At 45.0% G+C, this 20,587-nt stretch overlaps 7 protein-coding genes and 1 pseudogene across 8 annotated transcripts; 2 read left to right on the top strand and 6 right to left on the bottom strand.

The window, feature by feature from the left end:
- Window positions 1–61: 61 nt before the first annotated feature.
- LOC122612297 (serine protease inhibitor 28Dc) lies at window positions 62–3,188 on the bottom strand. The gene is made up of 2 exons (XM_043785803.1): window positions 2,055–3,188; window positions 62–1,074 (listed from the first exon to the last, which is right to left on the bottom strand). Exons 1-2 carry the CDS (start codon window positions 2,837–2,839, stop codon window positions 168–170), a joined length of 1,692 nt encoding a protein of 563 aa, XP_043641738.1. The 5' UTR covers window positions 2,840–3,188; the 3' UTR covers window positions 62–167.
- Window positions 3,189–4,365: 1,177 nt separating this feature from the next.
- Window positions 4,366–5,470, bottom strand: LOC122616209. The gene is made up of 4 exons (XM_043791584.1): window positions 5,221–5,470; window positions 4,918–5,165; window positions 4,688–4,861; window positions 4,366–4,627 (listed from the first exon to the last, which is right to left on the bottom strand). The coding sequence occupies exons 1-4, from the start codon at window positions 5,422–5,424 to the stop codon at window positions 4,417–4,419; spliced, it is 837 nt and encodes a 278-aa protein (XP_043647519.1). The 5' UTR covers window positions 5,425–5,470; the 3' UTR covers window positions 4,366–4,416.
- A 476-nt stretch (window positions 5,471–5,946) lies between these two features.
- On the bottom strand, window positions 5,947–7,023 carry LOC122616187. Its single transcript, XM_043791547.1, has 4 exons — window positions 6,796–7,023; window positions 6,493–6,740; window positions 6,263–6,436; window positions 5,947–6,200 (listed from the first exon to the last, which is right to left on the bottom strand). The coding sequence occupies exons 1-4, from the start codon at window positions 6,997–6,999 to the stop codon at window positions 5,990–5,992; spliced, it is 837 nt and encodes a 278-aa protein (XP_043647482.1). The 5' UTR covers window positions 7,000–7,023; the 3' UTR covers window positions 5,947–5,989.
- Window positions 7,024–7,343: 320 nt separating this feature from the next.
- On the bottom strand, window positions 7,344–8,443 carry LOC122616195. Its single transcript, XM_043791559.1, has 4 exons — window positions 8,194–8,443; window positions 7,894–8,138; window positions 7,664–7,837; window positions 7,344–7,601 (listed from the first exon to the last, which is right to left on the bottom strand). The coding sequence occupies exons 1-4, from the start codon at window positions 8,395–8,397 to the stop codon at window positions 7,391–7,393; spliced, it is 834 nt and encodes a 277-aa protein (XP_043647494.1). The 5' UTR covers window positions 8,398–8,443; the 3' UTR covers window positions 7,344–7,390.
- A 107-nt stretch (window positions 8,444–8,550) lies between these two features.
- Window positions 8,551–9,616, bottom strand: LOC122616201. The gene is made up of 4 exons (XM_043791571.1): window positions 9,381–9,616; window positions 9,078–9,322; window positions 8,850–9,023; window positions 8,551–8,791 (listed from the first exon to the last, which is right to left on the bottom strand). The coding sequence occupies exons 1-4, from the start codon at window positions 9,570–9,572 to the stop codon at window positions 8,566–8,568; spliced, it is 837 nt and encodes a 278-aa protein (XP_043647506.1). The 5' UTR covers window positions 9,573–9,616; the 3' UTR covers window positions 8,551–8,565.
- An 815-nt stretch (window positions 9,617–10,431) lies between these two features.
- Window positions 10,432–16,462, top strand: LOC122615708 (annulin). Of its 2 annotated transcripts, none has more exons than XM_043790772.1 (3): window positions 10,432–10,887; window positions 14,080–16,046; window positions 16,116–16,462. In XM_043790772.1, exons 1-3 carry the CDS (start codon window positions 10,749–10,751, stop codon window positions 16,338–16,340), a joined length of 2,331 nt encoding a protein of 776 aa, XP_043646707.1. In that variant the 5' UTR covers window positions 10,432–10,748; the 3' UTR covers window positions 16,341–16,462. The 2 variants fall into 2 exon arrangements, with proteins under 2 accessions (XP_043646707.1, XP_043646716.1); XM_043790781.1 differs by lacking the exon at window positions 10,432–10,887 and adding an exon at window positions 12,221–12,533.
- Window positions 16,463–16,724: 262 nt separating this feature from the next.
- LOC122625926 lies at window positions 16,725–18,570 on the top strand (annotated as a pseudogene).
- Window positions 18,571–18,746: 176 nt separating this feature from the next.
- On the bottom strand, window positions 18,747–20,245 carry LOC122626272 (inactive pancreatic lipase-related protein 1-like). The gene is made up of 4 exons (XM_043806468.1): window positions 20,104–20,245; window positions 19,880–20,042; window positions 19,118–19,749; window positions 18,747–19,048 (listed from the first exon to the last, which is right to left on the bottom strand). The coding sequence occupies exons 1-4, from the start codon at window positions 20,243–20,245 to the stop codon at window positions 18,816–18,818; spliced, it is 1,170 nt and encodes a 389-aa protein (XP_043662403.1). The 3' UTR covers window positions 18,747–18,815.
- Between the last annotated feature and the right edge of the window lie 342 nt (window positions 20,246–20,587).

The following is a 20,587-nucleotide window of genomic DNA, read 5'->3' as shown; positions in this document are numbered from 1 at the left end:
TGTTAAATGCGAAAAGTTTAAGCAATGAAGTAAAGCACGCAACAAATATACATTTCGATATTCTACTGTTTAATTTATTACTAATAATTAAAAATGATGAATTAGCTTCCTAACTATAGAGTCAACGAACCTAGGTGCTAAAGCTTAATAACTTAGCGTCTTTAAAACTAAGCAGTTGGAGGCTCATTTATAAGGCCGTAGAAGAGCACCAGTTTCGTGGGATCGTGGCGCACAAGTACGATGAATGGAGTGTCTCCACGGAAGACGACATCGGGACCGGATTTCTTAAGGTATGTGACCGAAGACGCCGCCGCCTCCGTGCCCTGCTCGTTGACGGTGAAGTCCACTTTGTGGACAATGTCATCCACCACCAAATCGGAGCGTGCTCCACCCGTTCCGGCTCGGCGCTGTGCCTCCAGATTCTGCAGGCTGTTCCCGCCCAGCGAATTCGTCCTCGTCGCCTCGTTGGTGGCGATCAGCGAAAGATCATTCTGCACAGTGCTGAAGATGTTGCCCAGCCCCATGCGCTGCATGATTGTCTTTAGGCTCACCGACTTGGTGAGATGCATCTTTGGAAATGCCACCACGGCTGCCCGCCTGTACATCCTGCTGATCATGTCCTCGACCTTATCCGCCGTCAAACGGTTCTGCAGTGCCCATAGCTCCCTCACCGAGGACTTAAAGGGCTGGATGATGTACATGGTGCTCAGGTTTCCTCTGTAGGGCAGCCCAATGATCTTGCAGCCCAGCTCGTGATCCTCGTGGTACGGATACGTGCCTCCAGTGGCCATCATCTGCACCCTCATTGCCGGCTCAGTTCCCTCTCCGTTGGGATAAAAGTAATCCGGCCGCGTGGCCGTCTCGATGAAGTCCGTTTCCCAGAAGGCCTTAAAGTACAACGCATTGGCGATGATCATCCTGGTGCTCTGCGGTATATCGCTGGAGATGATGTTCTCGATGTGGTTCTTGGTGTGCTTCGCCACCCAGGCGTTGATGTTGTAACGCGCTGTCGCCGGACTGCCCTCGAAATCCTGAACCTCCAGATCCGAGGCGTAGACCTCGGTGATCACCCGTCTGAAAGTGCACAAAAGTGGAGCTCATGAGTAATAAGTCAACAAGGCGCAGCTATTAGTATGCCAACGTCGTTGTGCAAAGTGGAGCAATATTATTGCTGACTAGGGATGGGCTGGAATTTTAATATTTGGTTAGCTAAAAACTTGCGAAAGTTGTTTTTTTTCCACATTTTTGCAATGGAATCCGAAAAGAAATAAATAAACACATTTCCTAGTTATTTTTCCCAGCAATATGCTATAATTATACAAACTATGTACTTTTCTAATACTTTTAAGTATTTATTTTGGCTTTCCTATCATTCTTGTTTTTTTATTTCACAAATTTTGTGACTTCATTGTTTTTACTTGACCTAAGGTCATGGATTTAATTTTTGATTGGCTGATAACAAGCCAAGCGACTTAAAATTATCAGTGATACTTATGAATTATTTAGTTTCCACGCAGTATCATTGGTTCAAATATATCAATTCATATATTGTTAAAAAAAACTTGGAAGTTATTACTGAATTTGATTAGCAACAAGTCCCATTTATATTCTAAGCTTTATGCGTACATACATTTTTCTCAATGAATGTGTTCAAAGTGTTCTAAAGATTCATATATAGAAGTGGCTTCACACGCCCATTTCTACACAGAAAAATGCATTTTCAAGTTCTAGCTAAATATAAATATTTTCATATTTAAATATTTTCTTTTTGTATATTTACTTCGAATATAAAATACTTTTAAAGCACCACCTTTAAGAGACTCTGCGTGCTTGATAAAATTGGGTGAGATCATACTGCTGGCATAATGAACCTGTTTGTTTCCCTGACTTGGCATTCAGGAAAGGAGACAACTTCAATCCGTAGCCTTCGGTTTTTCTCGGTGTAACACCTCAAGGCGATCGCTAATAGTCTGGCATTTCCCAGCGCCCATCCCCAACCAGATATCGCTATAGTTCCAGTTTGCAGCCGGATAATTATCCGCAGCGAAGCTCACCTGTAGTCGGGGTTGAGTGAGTAGCCGGTCTGTGTGAACAGGCCATTGGCCAGGTGCACCTCATGGGCACCCGGTCGCTGGGCCCGTCGATTGGATCTCATGGGGCTGCTGGCCCGCCAGTTGGTCAGCGGTCGTCCTGGCGACACTGCCTCCCTGGTGGGCTGTTGCAGGTCCTGCAGCATCAGGCCGAACTGTTCGTGCATCCTGGACGTGTCCGGAATGCCGAACACCGAGGACAGCTCCTCGTAACTGCGACCCTTGGCGCCCAGCAGCAGCATCGCCAGCGAGTACACAATGCTCAGCGGGGAGAATATCTCCGTTTTGCCGCTGGTCAAGTGCTGTCCCATAATGTTGGCAAAGTTCAGCACACTTCTCGCAATCGTATCGGAGGTGGCCAGATCCACGTAGCCGGAGGCGGAGACGGAGGCGGAGGGTTGGGAATGGGCAGCCGGAAGCGGCTGTATCACCGAAGCGCCTGATATGCGATTCAGCGCGGGGTCGTTCTGGCTGCCAAGGCCATTCACAAGGCCGTTCACAAGACCGGGCGATTGGAGGGGCGCCACAGGTGGCAGCGGTATCGCCTGGATGTGCTGCGCCTCCAGCTGCACTTGCGGCACCTGCTGTTGCTGCTGCATCTGCTGTTGCTGCTGCTGCTGCTGCCGCTGCTGCTGCACTAGTCCATTGATGTAGGCCATCGTTTCCGGGGTCCTCAATCCCTCCCGGAAGAGTTCCGCCCCACAGCACACCGCACTCAAGAGCAAAAGTGCCAAAAGCGAGCGACACATTTTGTAATTTTAATCGCGAACGCACACAGAACGAACTTTATACGGGGAACTTTTCATATATATATATGAATGCTCGTATGTATACAAGTATATGATATTTTTCTGCGGGGCAAACGCGATGTGGTTGTGCGAGTTGTTTGAGCCAGACTGAATTGCTGGCGCTGAGCGCGCATCTTTATAAAACTGGAATCGGAAACTCGTTATCGCGCACAAGTGCTCCTTCAAGCCGGAGTCTCTGGCGCTCGGCATCCCCAGCTGATCTTGGAGAGCGTTCGGCGACGAGTCACTGGTTATACCCCGGGTTTGTTTACATGGTTGACCCATGGGTGTCTGCACTTGTTATTGATCTTCGGGGTACTGACGATCGGTACTTTCTGTATTCATGTACTGCCCCTCACAATCGGCATTCTGCGAAACTTTGTTGCGGAAATCCATTCAATCCATTTATTCCCTCGCCGCCCATCTGTATCTATCTATCTCAGCGACCCGTGACGAGCATTCTGATATTCTCTCTCGCAACCGGTGAGCAAGTATTTTAAATATTTATTAGATATACTATAGTTATTATGTTAGATGCGTATTCTCGGTCTTGTCATTGGAAAGTTCGCGCACATTGACACTGTGATGAAGCCGTGGGATTTCCCAGCACTAGGATAAGATGGGCACGATGCTGGTCCATAAGAACTTTACTGAGCTTAGACGGGTTTTATTGACGATAGTAAAAGCCGCCGCACAAGCCAGTCGTAAATTACTAGTAGTTACTTGCTTTATGAGGGATTTTAGATTCGCTGCGATGAGTAATTTGCTAATGTAATGCCAGTTACCAAAAGCGATAAAGTTGTAGGTGTTGTATGTATCATTATTTTCTAATTAAATGTTCGTTAGTTCATTTGTGCTGCTTCTTCTGAAAACGTATAAGTTTGAAAACCATTGACAATTAAAGTAAATGTCAACCGGAAACTGAACTTGACAATTTGAAAACAAAGAAAGATTTAATCACACGTTTCATATTTTCATACAAATATAAAAAATGAAACGTGATCATATTTTTGAGATCCAAATGCAAGGTGAATACGATTACATTGTTTAATATTCAAAAGGGCTCGGCTTGTATCTTTACTCCATAATTCATCTGATACTTTTTAACAGCACACTATATATACATCTATAAATGTGCACATATTGTTTGTACCACATCCAATTAATTTACAATATTATTACAACTCATTTCAATTTAACTCAAGCTTCATGGGTCGGCTACTATTGAATAAGCTGATCGATTAAAAAAGCTCGAAATGCTTAGTAATAATTGTCACGCGATTGTGAGCGTCACTTTCGTTATAAATGGATATTTTCAGACGCACACGAAGTAGAATAGATTTCAAGAGCTCTAATTATAACTAAATGTAATTTATAGAACATCGAGTCATCAGATGTACCTAACAACATACAATAACCAATAAAAAATGTCACTATACTTACCTGAAATCACTCCTCCTCATTATGAAAAACTTATCATTTGCTCAATTAATTTATTTTAATAGTCTTTCTTTTCAAATGGTCTTAATTAAAAGTGGCTAGTAAGCCCAATATAAAGTGTCTATGACACGGAAGCCCAATTTCTCGAACATGCTCCTCGAGGCGGTGTTCTTCGTCACTACTGGGGAGAACACGGGATCTCCCGCTGCGGAGATCTTCTTAGACATCGACTTCACCATCAAGCTGCCCAGGCCAAGGCGTTTATGTGACTCCAGGACCTGTAATACACCCAAGGATCCTAGCGGCAATCTAAAACGGGAACGCAAATGAATTATTAAGTTTATTTGTGAACACATTTCGATGGCTTACCGCAGACACCAAGCCACCAACTTTTCGTTGTCGTCATAAGCTCCCAAATTCATATTATATTTAATCAAACTTCTCACAAACTCTATGGAGCCAGGTGCACGATGTGGCCAGATTTCATTGATAGTTTCGGCATCTTCGAGGTTCACGTTTCGTACAGTTATGCCCGGAGGAACCCTGAATTGAAATGACCTTAAGCATTGAGTATTAAGGGGTTAACAGCATAAACTCACTGAATAGTAAACGAATCAACTAGTTCTTTGCTGGCCGTGTACCAAACGTTCTCGACAAAGAACAGTGCCTTAGTGGTACAATATTTGCTGCCAATATGGTCTACCACAGGCTTAAATCGGGAACCAAACCCGTAGAAAATGTATTCATCCTCAAAGGACTTTAGGCATTCTAGCGCTTTCGTCACTCGATCCAATTTATCGCTCAGAGTGTTGAAGTAAAGGTGCTTCTTGTAAGTGTTCCAACCTAACTGAGATAAGACAACATTCATGAACGAACTTTTCCGATTTCATCGCATGTCTTACGGTTATAACAAAGGTTCCATCGCTCTGCCAATCCCCATTCAGAGACAGGAAACTGACTTTCAGTGCTGGTTCTATTTCCACCCACTTGATGAAATTATTAATGCATAGAAAGCCTTGGGGATCCGTGTCTCTGTGCACGAATAAATCTCGAAGTTTGGTCCAATCGCTGCGTGGAATTTCAACCAAAGAATCCTCCGTCGACATGACGACAACCTCTCGCAGCAAAAGCTGATTGAATACTGAACTTGAAAACCAAACGAGCCAAGAGAACAGTTATTCACAATTCGCGATAATGTAACAAGTGCTTGCGAAGCAAATTGTAGCAAATAAGTAAAGTAGACGTTCGACGTCTCTATTTATTGTTATACCTGTTACTTGTACAGTAAAAGGGTATGCTAGATTTGTTTCCAAGTATGTAACAGGCAGAAGGAAGCGTTTCCCACCATATAACGTATACATATTCTTGATCAGGATCAATCGAGTTAATCTGGCCATGTCCGTCCGTCCGTCCGTCTGTCTGTCCGTATAAACGTGGAGATCTCAGAAACTATAAAATATAGAAAGTTGAGACTACGCATGCAGATTCCAGAGACACAGACGCTGTGCGGACAAGAGTTTAAAGAGTTTTTATAATTTACAGACCAACGAAGCATCCAAATCCGAAAACTCTTCTTGTAAAAAAGTATCATTTGTTTAATTATATTTACTTTAATAATAATATTAGTGATCTTTTTTGGTTTATTCTCAAATGGTCTTGATTTTTAAGTTGCTAGTGAGCCCAATATGTGTTGTCTATAGCACGGAAACCAAGTTTCTCGAACATGCACCTCGAGGCGGTGTTCTTCGTCACTACTGGGGCCAAAACTTGGTCGCCCGATCCGGAGATCTTCTTAGCCATCGACTTCACCATCAAGCTGCCCAGGCCGAGCCGTTTATGTGACTCCAGAACCTGCAGCAGACCCAACGATCCAATCGGCAATCTAAAACAGGAACGCACATTAATAAATTTATATACGAGTAGAAATACATTTCGATGGCTTACCGCAGACACCAAGCCACCAACTTTCCGTTGTCGTCATAAGCTCCCAAGTTCATATTATATTTAATCAAACTTCTCACAAACTCTATGGAGCCAGGTGCACGATGTGGCCAAATTTCATTGATAGTTTCGGCATCTTCGAGGTTCACGTTTCGTAGAGTTATGCCCGGAGGAACCCTGAAATAGAATGACTTTAAGCATTAAGAATTAAAGGGTTAACAGCATAAACTCACTGAATAGTAAACGAATCTACTAGTTCTTTGCTGGCAGTGTACCAAACGTTCTCGACAAAGAACAGTGCCTTAGTGGTACAATATTTGCTGCCAATGTGGTCTACCACAGGCATGAATCGGGAACCAAACCCGTAGAAAATGTATTCATCCTCAAAGGACTTTAGGCATTCTAGCGCTTTCGTCACTCGATCCAATTTATCGCTCAGAGTGTTGAAGAAAAGGTGCTTCTTGTAAGTGTTCCAACCTAACTGAGATAAGACAACATTCATGAACGAACTTTTCCGTTTTCCTCGCATGTCTTACGGTTATAACAAAGGTTCCATCGCTCTGCCAGTCCCCATTCAGCGACAGGAAACTGACTTTCAGTTCTGGTTCTATTTCCACCCACTTGATGAAATTATTAATGCATAGAAAGCCTTGGGGATCCGTGTCTCTGTGGACGTATAAATCTCGAAGTTTGGTCCAATCGCTGCGTGGAATTTCAACCAAAGAATCCTCCGTCGACATGACGACAACCTCTCGCAACAAAAGCTGATTGAATACTAAACTTGAAAACCAAACGAGCCAAGAGAACAGTTGTTCACAATTCGCGATAATGTAACAAATACTTACGAAGCAAATTTTAGCAAATAAGTAAAGTAGACGTTCGACGTCTCTATTTATTGTTATACCCGTTACTTGTACAGTAAGAGGGTATACTAGATTCGTTGCCAAGTATGTAACAGGCAGAAGGAAGCGTTTCCAACCATATAACGTATGCATATTCTTGATCAGGATCAATCGAGTCAATCTGGCCATGTCCGTCTGTACGTCCATCTGTCTGTCTGTCCGAACGTGGAGATCTCCCGTTATTGTGATCTTTTTGGTTTATTCTCAAATGGTCTTGATTTTAAAGTTGCTAGTGAGCCCAATATGTGTTGTCTATAGCACGGAAACCAAGTTTCTCGAACATGTTCCTCGAGGCGGTGTTCTTCGTCACTACTGGGGCCAAAACTTGGTCGCCCGATGCGGAGATCTTCTTAGCCATCGACTTCACCATTAAGCTGCCCAGGCCAAGGCGTTTATGTGACTCCAGAACCTGCAGCAGACCCAACGATCCAATCGGCAATCTAGAACAGGAACGCACATTAATAAATTTATATACGAGTATAAATACATTTCGATGGCTTACCGCAGACACCAAGCCACCAACTTTCCGTTGTCGTCATAAGCTCCCAAGTTAATATTATACTTAATCAAACTTCTCACAAACTCTATGGAGCCAGGGGCTCGATGTGGCCAGTTTTCATTGATAGTTTCGGCATCTTCAAGAGTCAAGTTTAATAGAGTTAAGCCCGGCGGAACCCTGAATTAGAATGACCTTAAGCATTGAGGATTGAAAGGCTCAAGGTTAAAACTCACTGAATAGTAAACGAATCTACTAGTTCTTTGCTGGCAGAGTACCAAACGGTCTCCACAAAGTGCGGTTCCTTAGTGTTGCAGCTTAGGCTGCCAATTTGCTCTACCACAGGCTTCAATCGGGAACCAAACCCGAAATAGACGTACTCCTTCCCAAAGGACTTTATGCATTCTATCGCTTTTGTCACTCGATCCAAATTGTCGCTCAGAGTGTTGAAGTAAAGGTGGTTACTTTGAGTCAAACCTAACTGGGATAAGAAAACATTTATGAACCAACTCTTTCGTTTGCATCGCATGTCTTACGGTTAGAAGAAAAGTTCCATCGCTCTGCCAGTCCCCATTCAACGATAGGAAACTGACATTCAGTTCCGGATCTATTTCCACCCACTTGATGAAATTATTAATGCACAGATAGCCTTGGGGATCCGTGTCTCTGTGGACATACAAATCTCGCAGTTTGGTCCAATCACTGCGTGGAATCTCAACCAAAGAATTCTCCGCCGACATGACGACAACCTCTCGCAACAAAAGCTGATTGAATACTAAACTCGAATACAAAGCCAGAAAAGAGAAGAGTTTTTCACTACAAAGAGCGCGACAAAGTATGTAATGCTTAGGAGGCACGTCGAAGAGCATAAGAAAAGTAGACGTTCGAAGTCTCTATTTATTGTTTATTTATGAAAAGCAGGTTATCACTGCCCAGTAAAGTGTGTTTATGCGCTTGAAACCCAGTTTCTCGAACATTTTTTGGGAACCCTCGTTTTCAGGAACAACAGTGGCCAGGACTTCTGAGCCAGTTGACTTGATTTCGTGAGCCAAAAAACGCACTGCCAAGGATCCCAGTCCTTTTCGACGATGTGAGGATAAAACGTGCAGGTTGCTCAGGCTTCCATGGGGAGATCTGAAAATTAGTTCAAGGAAATTATTAGAATCTTCTAAGTCAGTCTGTTTTTTCTCACCTTAGGCACCAGGCTAGCGGTTCTCCTTGGATATCAAATACCCCAGCAGTGAGATTGTTGTCCATAAAACCCCTTATCAAAGTCAAAGAATCAGCTGAGCGATAAGCCCAGTGCTTGTCGACCAATTCGGCATGTTTAGGCGAGAGATAAGCAACTTTGCAAGAGGGATTTAAACTAAATGCTAAGAAATTAGTAAACATAATTTCCTTACTAAATGGTTCACTTCACCTCGGTTTCCAACTGAGTACTTCGGAGCTTGGCAGGTGATAAACAATAGTGCCCTGGTGTTCAAGTCTAGTCAAATCTTGACCCAAATTCAGCCAATATGCCTCAACTAATGGTTTTAATCGTTCTCCATAACCACAGATCAAATGGAACACTTTCAGATTTAGGGAGCACAACAGGTTTCCTAGATCTTCTAGGGATCCCTCGATGGTATCCAGATAAATATACGCCTTGCCAACCAAATAATGCTGAAATAAAGATATTAAGTCCAATGCACAGCCTTAATATAGGTTCTTTATATGTTACAATCAGTATATAGCTGCCATGTGTAGTCCAATCCTTATCGGTTGTGTGTATCTTAATGGACTCGGATTGGGATGAGGGTATGTAGTTTATAAAGTACTCGATTAAGTCGTATCCCGTGAGATTAGTCCTATCATTCGCGTACAAATCTCTGAGTTTTGGCCACTGAGATTTTTCAATCAATTTAAATTCCATTACAATGGTTGCTGAGGGAGTAAAAATTATACTGATGTTTTTCTTCATACAGACAACAACTTTTACTGAGCTTGTATAGTATTTATGACAATCTCTTTTATTTGCCTTCTCTTAGTTTACTCACTGACGTCACAAATGTTCTTTGCTCTTTTTTAGACACCTTCTGAACTCATCGAATTCAATCGGGTTTCGATAACTTTTATACTCAGTTTTGCGTTCTGATCGCCACCTACAGAATTCCGTTAAATTTTGTGTTTGGTTTTAATATATTTTAGAATTATTTTAAAAATGTCTTCGTTATGATTGTTAAATTTGTAGCTCTTTAAGAAGAAAACATGTTTGAATATTTTTATTAAATGAATTGCTCCATTATTTCCATTTATATCTTATTTTATGGGCAAAATAATAAAAACCATCTATTAATAATGCTCATTAAAGTGGTTTACCCTTGCAAAGGTCACAATGAAGGAACATGAACTTATTTTTTTCTGTGAGTGCATCTTCCCAGGAAATACGCATTACGCAAATATGGTACTTAAAGTATGCGTTGATAGAAGTGAACAAGATTTAGGGCCAACCACGCCCCTTTCGCGCCCTCGGCACCCAAACTAATTAGTTAACTAAGACAATCCTCAACAACTAGTAGCAATCAAAGTCAATAATGATTCACGACAACCCATTCTGTGAAGCTGATCAATTTACACACGCATCTCTGCTTTTTGGACAACCGAGGCCATCAACTAAGTGACACCGGTGACCCAGCCGAGGCACATGGCACATGGCATATGGTATGTAAAATGTGAAGCGTTCGGGGAAGACGCCCGATCGAATCTATATTCAGTATCATTCGAGTGTTGGAGCTTCATAGACCGCTTCGAATCGCCTCCATGGATGGCGATGACGTGATCGCAGCTGTTACAGTTTAAACCGCCTCGATTTTGCATTCCGCGGGCAGTTTAGCCCAAAAATGACACGCCAGTTAATTGCGGACGGGGTGACGGGGTTCTAGCGAAGCAGCCATATTACGAAGTTCAAATACCACTCCTACAAATCCATCAGAGAATCAACAAAGTACGGCTTATCATCGCCAGGCGAACCGGTTTGCCCAAACAGATAAAGCCACAAAACGCCCGCACTTGAAAAATAACCGAGTGTAGTTACAGTGCGATTTGAAACATGGGTCAAAAACTATCGTGTTGCAAAAAGTGCGGCGATTGGAAGTGGTGCACAGCTAAGGACAGCGAGGAGCCAACGCTGCGTATACGCAATGCCAATGCCAACTATTTCACGGGTGCTGCACAAGGCGACAAAACAGGTTGGTTCAACTCACCAAATAAATGAAGGCAAATATCGTAACATCTTACTCAATCGACATTGCATAGTTTTGTATACTTCAAACAGCAACTTGACATTTCAATTTAACACCACAAGCTCTATTTAAGAACAATACTATATTCTGAAACCTGAGACCTCGAAAAATATGTTTTTTCATGTGCTTCTCTAATTTCACAAATTGATTTATTTCATGGTTTAAGGCCCCTAAATAAGATTTTATCTTTGCGTTCCGCTTACCAACGTCTCAAATTGATTCACTTTGTGGTGTATGGCAGCGATCCAAACAATTAGCCATTTGTTCTATAACTATTTGCCTTTTATGAATGCAAATTTGTAGCCGTGGGTGTTAGACACTCATAGTCGAGCTGCCCACAGAGTAGTTTTTCCCCCGAATCGCTCATTTCATACCTGCAATTTCGAAAATTAAATTAAAACAAGAGAGAACGCTATAGTCGAGTTCCCGACTATCTGATACCGTTACTCAGCTAGTGAAAGTGCGAAATCTCAGCACTGAAGTTTGGCGTTTGGCGCTAGATGGCGTGCAAAACTTGTTGCAATCGTTAGAAATTATAGATAAACAAAATGAAAAATATCAAAATTCAAAGTGTGGCGTGCAGTTTGCGCGGTTTGGGCGTTAGAGTGGGTGCACATGATCGACAACTTGGCTGCGTCTATATCTCAGGAGTCAGTATTTTTTTTTTTTTTTTTGATCTCGACGTTCATACGGACAGACAGACGGACGACGGACAGACGGACGGACAGGACATCGCAGATCGACTCGCTATTGATCTATCAAATATATATTTATATGAAACGCTTCCTTCTGTTTATTTCAAATTAGTATATTTACTCTACGAGTAACGGGTATAATAAACAAAGCATGAAGCAGCACCTGTTGATTGACAGATAGCTTACACAGCAGTTTGCATCGCCAAAAATGTGATATTTAAACAATTCTTGATGATAAACATCCAAGGAAATGATTAAACGACGAGGGGTTTTGATCAAAAGCACTCTATGCACACTTAATGAGCATGTTGATCAAGATGTTGCCAATGAACGATGACGTAGTCGCTGGTCGATAAAAAAAGCCAACAGCTTCTTGGCCACAACGGGTCCATCGCAGTTGGCCCCAAGCTCGGCTTCCCGTCCATAATTAATAATAACCGAGCAGAACTCAGAGTGCCAGAGAGACAGAGAAATACCTAGAGAATGGGAATTGTTGAGAGGAGGAGAGCCACACACGCATTATACACTCGAAACTGAAACTTGTGGCCCAGCCAATTTCCGATCAGTTAAGTTCAAAGCGTCGCGCTGTTCACATCGCAAGATCTTCTATCCGCATACCATAGATAGACTATCTATAGAGCGCAGTATCCGTTAGGTTGATTCTTCTTTAGTGGCTATTACCGGTGTAGCCCCTCCTGTTAACCGTAACACATAAATTGCGGCTTAGAGCGGTCTTCTTTCACACAAAACCATCGCATTAGCCGGAGGCCAAAAAGTGCCAGATGAGTTATTGGTATCGAAACTACACGCCCAGTTGGCTGCAGCGATGGTGGCCAAATTCCCCGCCCCGAAGAGTGAATCCTTTCCGCAACACACGACCTTCGGCAGATCTGGAAGGTACATCTCAAATTACATAGTAATAATCCTGAAACAGTGTCATGGGTATAAATACTTGTGAATCATTAAAATGGGATTTTAATTGGTTTGGTAGTGGTTTGTTTTGGTCTATGACTTCATTTTGTGCGGTTTTGTTTTTGGGTTTAAATTCTTGTTTAGGTTGTTTTTCAAGTTTAAAAGGGTTCCCCACAGAAATTCCCCAAAAAATATATATAAATAGCTGTTTCAATTCTAAAGTATTAATGCCATTTATTTTGAATTGTTTTGCTTCAATGGAAGGTGACTTTATTCAAACAGATTTTATTTATAAATTGGTCGATTATATTATAAATATAATAAAACCAAGATTTATGTAATTAATAACAATCTGCAAGTATTACTCATGTTGTTTGAACAAATCTATTCCCCCTTATCATTGCAATTTATATAATATTGCCTAATATATTTTATTGTTGATCTATGACTTCATTTTGTTTGCTTTTGTTTTGCGTGTTTCTATTTCCGTTTTCAATTTGCATGTTTGATGATTTGACACGTTTGGGCGGTTCTACTATTCACTATTTTGCGAAACTCACACACAGCCAACCACAAATATGCGCTTAAACAAAACTAAATACTTGCAATAGGCAAACAAATATTTGAACTGATCGATCTATTTACATATGCATACCGCAATTGAAAATGCGCTATTTGGGAAGATTTTTCTATTTTTGCGTTTGATTGAAGATGAAAAAAGCCGCATAAGGTAATCAGATCAGCCATGTGGAAACATATGCCCCCATAAATCATAATTGCAAGTAATCTGGGTTCCGATTTAAGTTCGATGCTTTATCACTCAAAGCACTTACTATAAAAATGCTATTATGTATTGCTCGAATAAAATCCGTACATGCTCGTGAGAAAGAAATCGAAGAAATCTATTTTTATTTCCAGCAGTGCGACCCTAAGTGACCTCAGTAAATTGAATTTCACTCATTGAATACCTTTTACAAAAAAAAAAAAAAAAAAACTACAAGTCATTTTAATAAAAAGTATTGTTTTCTAATCTGATATAATTAACCTGCGTGCCCCTTATTTTCACTTTCATCCAAAACTTTTGGCTTTTTATTCTGTTACCCTATCGTTGAAGTATTTTTCCTATATTTAGTTTGGATATATTATTTAAATCTTCTGTTGTTTCTAGTGGTGCGTTGGTGTCGCATTTATTGTCCACTACGAAAATTAATTGGCTTGGCATTGATCTTTCTTCCATTGTGGCACAAGTTTGTTATGTTTATGGCCAAAGGCGATTAGTCAATTTGATGCTGCAGCTTTGGGGAATACAAACCAGCAGCACATTTGCTGTATGAGATCATCGTCTGCCACAGGAGAGAAATCAACGCGAAAATATCTTTTGAAAGCGAAAACTAATTGATGACAGATTTTAATCAGACCCTGCCGAAAATACTCATTATTACTCACAAAGAAAACATCAAAATATAATCAGGCAGGACTAACTTATAATCTGCCCAGTTTATAAAGTTCGTGTTTTGATTCTAACCAACAGATGGCGCCAGCTCACCAGTGCTGGGTGTGTTGAGAGTCGATCTCTGCCAGGAAGACAACCACGAGGAGCACCACACGAGCCACTTCTACGCGGCGACGGCCAAGGAGGCGCTGGTCGTGCGGCGAGGTGAGCCCTTCAGGCTGAAGATCCACTTCAACCGGGACTACAGTCCCAGCAAGGATGCCATCAGCTTCATTTTCACGGTGGCGGACGACACCAAGCCGACTCCCGGCCATGGAACACTCAATGCCCTGGTGCCGCACGATGGCATCGATTATCTGGGGGACACCCTGGAATGGGGTGCCGGCATTGAATCGCATGAGGGTCAAACGCTCACGGTGCTGATTAAGCCCCCATCCACCTGTCCCGTGACGGAGTGGAAACTGGACATCGACACGAAGCTGCTGGGCGATGGATCGCGGAGCTATGTCCTGCCGCTGCCCATCTATGTACTCTTCAATCCCTGGTGTCCGGACGATCAGGTGTACCTGGAGGATCGGGACCAGCGCAAGGAGTACGTGATGCACGACACCACGCTCATCTGGAGGGGATCCTACAACAGATTGCGTCCCTCGGTGTGGAAAATCGGCCAATTCGAACGCCATGTGCTCGAGTGCAGCCTGAAGGTACTGGGAACGGTGGGCAGGATTCCGCCGGCCTACAGAGGCGATCCCGTGAGAGTTGCTCGAGCTTTGTCCGCTTTGGTGAACTCCGTGGATGATGATGGTATCCTGCTCGGCAACTGGTCGGAGGACTTCTCCGGCGGCGTGGCACCCACCAAGTGGACCGGCTCTGTGGAGATCCTTCAGCAATTCCACAAGACGCAGAAGTCGGTGAAGTTCGCACAGTGCTGGAACTTCAGCGGTGTTTTGACCACCATTGCGAGGTGTTTGGGAATACCCTCTAGGATCATCACTTGCTACTCCTCCGCTCACGACACGCAGGCCTCGCTCACCGTGGACGTGTTCATCGATGCCAACAACAAGAAGTTGGATGCAGAGACCACGGACTCCATCTGGAACTACCACGTGTGGAACGAGCTCTGGATGCAGAGACCGGACTTGGGAGTGGGCGAGCACGGCACCTTCGATGGCTGGCAGGTGGTGGACGCCACTCCGCAGGAGGCATCCGATAACATGTACCGCGTGGGTCCCGCATCCGTTTCGGCGGTGAAAAACGGCGACATCCTGCGACCCTTCGATAATGGCTTTGTCTTCGCGGAGGTGAATGCGGACAAGCTCTACTGGCGCTACAACGGACCCAGTCAGCCGCTTAAGCTGCTCAGGAAGGATACCCTGGCCATTGGACACCTGATCAGCACGAAAGCGGTGCTCAAGTGGGAAAGGGAGGACATCACCGATACCTACAAGCATGCCGAGCGCTCCGAGGAGGAAAGGAGCACCATGCTCAAGGCCCTCAAGCAATCCCGGCATGCGTTCAGTCGTTACTATCTGAATGACAACTTCAATGAGATTGAGTTTGATATGGAGCTGAAGGACGACATCAAGATTGGCCAGAGCTTCAGTGTGGTCCTGAAGGTGTCCAACAAGAGCGAGAGTCGCACCCACATGGCCACGGGTCAGATCAGTTGCGATGCCGTGCTCTACACCGGAGTGGGTGCCATGGAGGTGAAGACTCTGGGCTTCGAACTGGAACTGGAGCCCAAGAGCAGCGACTATGTGCGCATGGAGGTGATCTTCGAGGAGTACTACGACAAGCTCTCCTCGCAGGCCGCCTTCCAGATTTCCGCGGCCGCCAAGGTCAAGGACACCGACTACGATTACTATGCGCAGGATGATTTCCGGGTGCGCAAGCCGGACATTAAGTTCCAGCTGGGTGAGGCTGCCATTGTGGCCCAAAAGGAGCTGGACGTCATTCTGCGCCTGGAGAACCCGCTGCCCATTCCTCTGCACAAGGGTCTGTTCACGGTGGAGGGTCCTGGCATCGAGCAGCCCCTCAAGTTCAAGGTGAGTTCAGCTGCACATTGGACTCCTGGATCTCCAACTAACTAACACATCCCTTCTAAACTTTCACAGATCGCCGAAATTCCAGTGGGCGGCACTGCGGCTGCCACCTTCAAATACACTCCGCCCTACGCGGGGCGTGGCACCATGCTGGCCAAGTTCACGTCCAGGGAACTGGACGACGTGGATGGCTATAGGCACTATGAAATTGAGCCACGGCCGGAGGATCTGCTGCAGCCCAATGGAAGCCACCGAAGCAGCAACATCATCCGCAGACGCACCGATGTAATAGCCTAAACCTTTCTTAGTTAAAATGCGTTGCCCTTTTGTATTGCTTAGGCTAAGTGATTTGTTGTAAATAATATTATTAATACACCGTAATTATACCCGTTACTCGTAAAGAAAAAGGGTATACTAGATTCGTTGAAAAGTATATAACAGGCAAAAAGAAGGAAGCGTTTCCGAACATATAACGTATATATATTATTGATCAGGATCAAAAGCCAAGTCGATCTGGCCATGTCCGTTTTGAAAAATGTTTTGATATGTTTTCACATTTCTGTTATTCTTGTAAATTTCTATAGAGTTTATAAATGAGTAAGTTAACCTGTGGAACATTCTTTGCGGGAGCACCAACCGATTTGATTACCAACAATTTCGTTATCAGTTATTTATATTTTGATTCGGGAGCATTAGTACAGAGAAGCGGTTCGGTACCTCTTTGAAGGTGCTCTTAAAACGATAAGTAAAGTAGCCGAGTTTGTAATCATGACTACCAACTAAAATGCCTCGTCATGCGTCGCGGGGAACCCTATAAAAAGTGCCCCAACATTTCATCATGGAGATCAGAAAATCGTCATAGGTCGAGCACTACGAATGCGAACCGGGAGCAGCTAGGCAACATGTTTGTTTTAATATATCTTCTGATCGCGATCTCTTCGCTTTTGGCCTACTTGCACCACCGCAACTTCAACTACTGGAGTCGCCGCGGAGTGCCACACGATGCGCCGCATCCACTGTATGGCAACATGGTCGGGTTCCGGAAGAGCCGGGTAATGCAAACTTCTTCTTTGACTACTACAACAAGTACCGAAAGAGCGGCAACCCCTTCGTGGGCTTTTACTTCCTGCACAAGCCGGCCGCCTTCATCGTGGACACCCAGCTGGCCAAGAACATCCTGATCAAGGACTTCGCGAACTTCGCCGATCGCGGCCAGTTCCACAACGGACGCGACGATCCGCTCACGCAGCACCTGTTCAACCTGGACGGAAAGAAGTGGAAGGATATGCGTCAGCGGCTGACGCCCACGTTCACCTCGGGCAAGATGAAGTTCATGTTCCCCACGGTGATCAAGGTGTCCGAGGAGTTTGTCAAGGTGATCACGGAGCAGGTGCCCGCCGCCCAGAACGGAGCTGTGCTCGAGATCAAGGAGCTGATGGCCAGATACACCACCGATGTGATTGGCACCTGTGCCTTCGGCATTGAGTGCAACACGCTGCGCAACCCAGTCAGCGATTTCCGCACCATGGGAAAGAAGGTGTTCACCGAGGTGCGTCACGGGAGACTGCTCACCATGTTCATGTTCAGCTTTCCCAAGCTGGCCAGCAGGCTGCGGATGCGCATGCTGCCGGAGGACGTCCACCAGTTCTTCATGCGCCTTGTCAACGACACGATTGCCCTCCGGGAGCGGGAGAACTTCAAGAGGAATGACTTCATGAACCTGCTGATCGAACTGAAGCAGAAAGGGCGCGCCACCCTGGACAACGGTGAGGTGATCGAGGGCATGGACATCGGTGAACTGGCCGCCCAGGTGTTCGTCTTCTATGTGGCCGGCTTTGAGACCTCCTCCTCGACTATGAGCTACTGCCTGTATGAGTTGGCCCAGAATCAGGGCATCCAGGACAGGCTGAGGAACGAGATCGAAACGGTGCTGGAGGCACACGAGGGGCAGCTGACATATGACTCCATCAAGGCCATGACCTACTTGGACCAGGTCATCTCAGGTAGGTGTTCTATCTGAAACACACAACCCCAACAGGGATTCTAACTGGTTTTACCCCATATCTCTATGCAGAAACCCTGAGGCTCTACACCTTGGTGTCCCACCTCGAACGGCAGGCCCTTAACGACTACGTGGTGCCGGGCCACGAGAAGTTTTTGATTGAGAAGGGCACTCAGGTCCTAATTCCCGCGTGTGCCTACCACCGCGATGAGGATCTTTATCCCAATCCTGAGGCCTTCGATCCCGAGCGCTTCTCGCCGGAGAAAGTGGCCGCCCGCGAGTCCGTGGAGTGGCTGCCCTTCGGCGACGGGCCGCGCAACTGCATCGGGATGCGGTTTGGCCAAATGCAGGCCCGCATCGGTCTGGCTCAGATCATCAGCCGCTTCCGGATATCCGTATGCGACCAGACAGAGATCCCACTCAAGTATAACCCCATTTCCATAGCTTTGGTCCCCGCTGGGGGCATCTACTTGCGGATGGAGCGCATCTAAGCTCCACTTTCTTTGTGTCCATGTATATTGCTTACGATCGAAAACTAATGTGATGTACAATTTAATTAGACTTTGGTTTTGTTAAAACTTTTAATTAATTAAATACCATTCGTTGTTGACGATACATATTACTTTTTTAACTTACCCAACCATATTCACTTACTGGCTTAAGATAACTGATTTTAGAGCAAGCGCAATTGCACGGTGTATTTTATGGTATATGTAATAATAATATTTATAGTAAACATAAACTATTTATATTTTCGACGAGAAGAAGGTTCAATTACTCCATACATCATCGATTCCCAAGGCGTAGCTCGGTTTGTTGGCCGTCTTCACAAAGAATACTCCCCGAGCCTCTCGAGGAACTGGATCACCCATTAGGATCTTTCCGCCAGTACAGTTCTTTCCTTTGAGCTCATCCAGTCCGGAGCAGGGAACACCATAGAATCCTTTGGGAGAGTTAATAGACTCGGCGTAATATTCATAGGAACGTCCATGACTGCAACCAGCTGAAAAATAAAAATAAATAAATTTGACAATTCTGCTTGAAAGAAATCGAAACCGATTTCAAAACTCACTGAAAATCTGTGAAAGCTCCTTGCAGCCAGGCTGCGGTGGTCCACCGCCATTTGGATAGAAATCCACCATGCCGATGGGTTTGCGGAAGCCCAGGTATCCGGCACAGCTGTGAATCACATCCACAAAGTTGGCGTCCTTGTCGTCCAAGTGATTCTCCGGACCGATGCAATCCTCGAAAGCGGGACGAGCTGGATCCAAGCCCGTGATGCGGTTCACCCTGTACTTTGTGTACGAACCAGCATAGCCCATGATGTGCGCACCCAGACTGTGGCCAATCAAATGGATCCTATTCGGATCCGCATCCTTCTCCTCCACCAGCAGATCGATTAGCTTGGCCACTGCCCTGCCCACCTGCACCGTGTATCTGGCCGGGGTGAGATAGTAGATATTGTCCGCCTGATCCTTCCAGTTAATGGCGAACACGTTCACCTGACCACGTTCGATGTAGGCACCACGGATCGATTGGATGGAATTGCTCATGGTGCTGGACTTCCAGCCGTGCACGAGGATCTTAGTGTCCAGTTCCGGATTGAACTTCTCCGCCATCTCCTGCCAGGTGTCCCGCTTGTGACGCTGCGGAAACTCAAAGTTGTTGTCATCTATCCAGAAGTCGGCGCTGGAACTGGAGTCGCTGAAATAGGAGGATCAAAACTGTGACTGAAATAGGGGGATCAAAACTGTGGCAACTTCGAAAGCAAACTCTTCAAACTCTTGAAATGTTTAAAAATGTTTAGAATAAATCAAATACAAAAGCCACTCACCTTCCATATAGTTCGAACTTGATGAGCTGAGGCAGATTGATGCGGTTTTCGGGCGGAGGTTCCACCAGATAGGCCACCTCCGGCTTACCCTGGCCATTGGGCATATAGATCCAGGTCTTGTTGTAATCCTCCTGGTTCAGAGCCACCTCACCACGGATGCCAACTATCAAAGAGAAGAAACATTTGCTTAGGTGGATAGCTAAACCGAATTGAGAGCAGTTTACAGAGCAGCAGCACGGGTCGCACCACTTGGGCGAGGGCAGCGAATCCGGTGATGAGCCACTGAACCACCACAAATGTGGTGGACAGCTCGTTGCGACACGGATTTATCACATTGCAAATGCAGGCCAGCGCATTTGAGGACATCTTGACCAGCTAAACGTCGATCTTGTACTGATCGGAAGCCGGATCGCCGAAGATCGGAGTTCCCAGCTCCAGCTGCCCAGATCCAAGCTCATTAAGGCGGCTGACGCATTAGTAATCCTCGAAACCGGTTCCAGCCCAGCAATTAATTTGTGGCCTGGAGCGCTTTAATTACTCAGCATCAGTGCGCTGTGTGTGCGCAAATCTCGGTCAGGTGAGACAAAGCCACATATGTATGCCCGATTCCCCGTAACTCAACTCACCCATCCAACTAAGGGCCAGGCCACCAAGCCAGCAAAGCGCCAACATCTCTGCAGCGAAATCGACTTTACTGTGCCACGGGAC

The sequence above is a fragment of the Drosophila teissieri genome, chromosome 2L (assembly GCF_016746235.2).
Source record: "Drosophila teissieri strain GT53w chromosome 2L, Prin_Dtei_1.1, whole genome shotgun sequence".
In the NCBI taxonomy this organism is placed as follows: Eukaryota; Metazoa; Arthropoda; class Insecta; order Diptera; family Drosophilidae; genus Drosophila; species Drosophila teissieri.
Note: the sequence above shows the minus strand (reverse complement) of the source record. Positions and strands in the feature narration are given on the sequence as shown.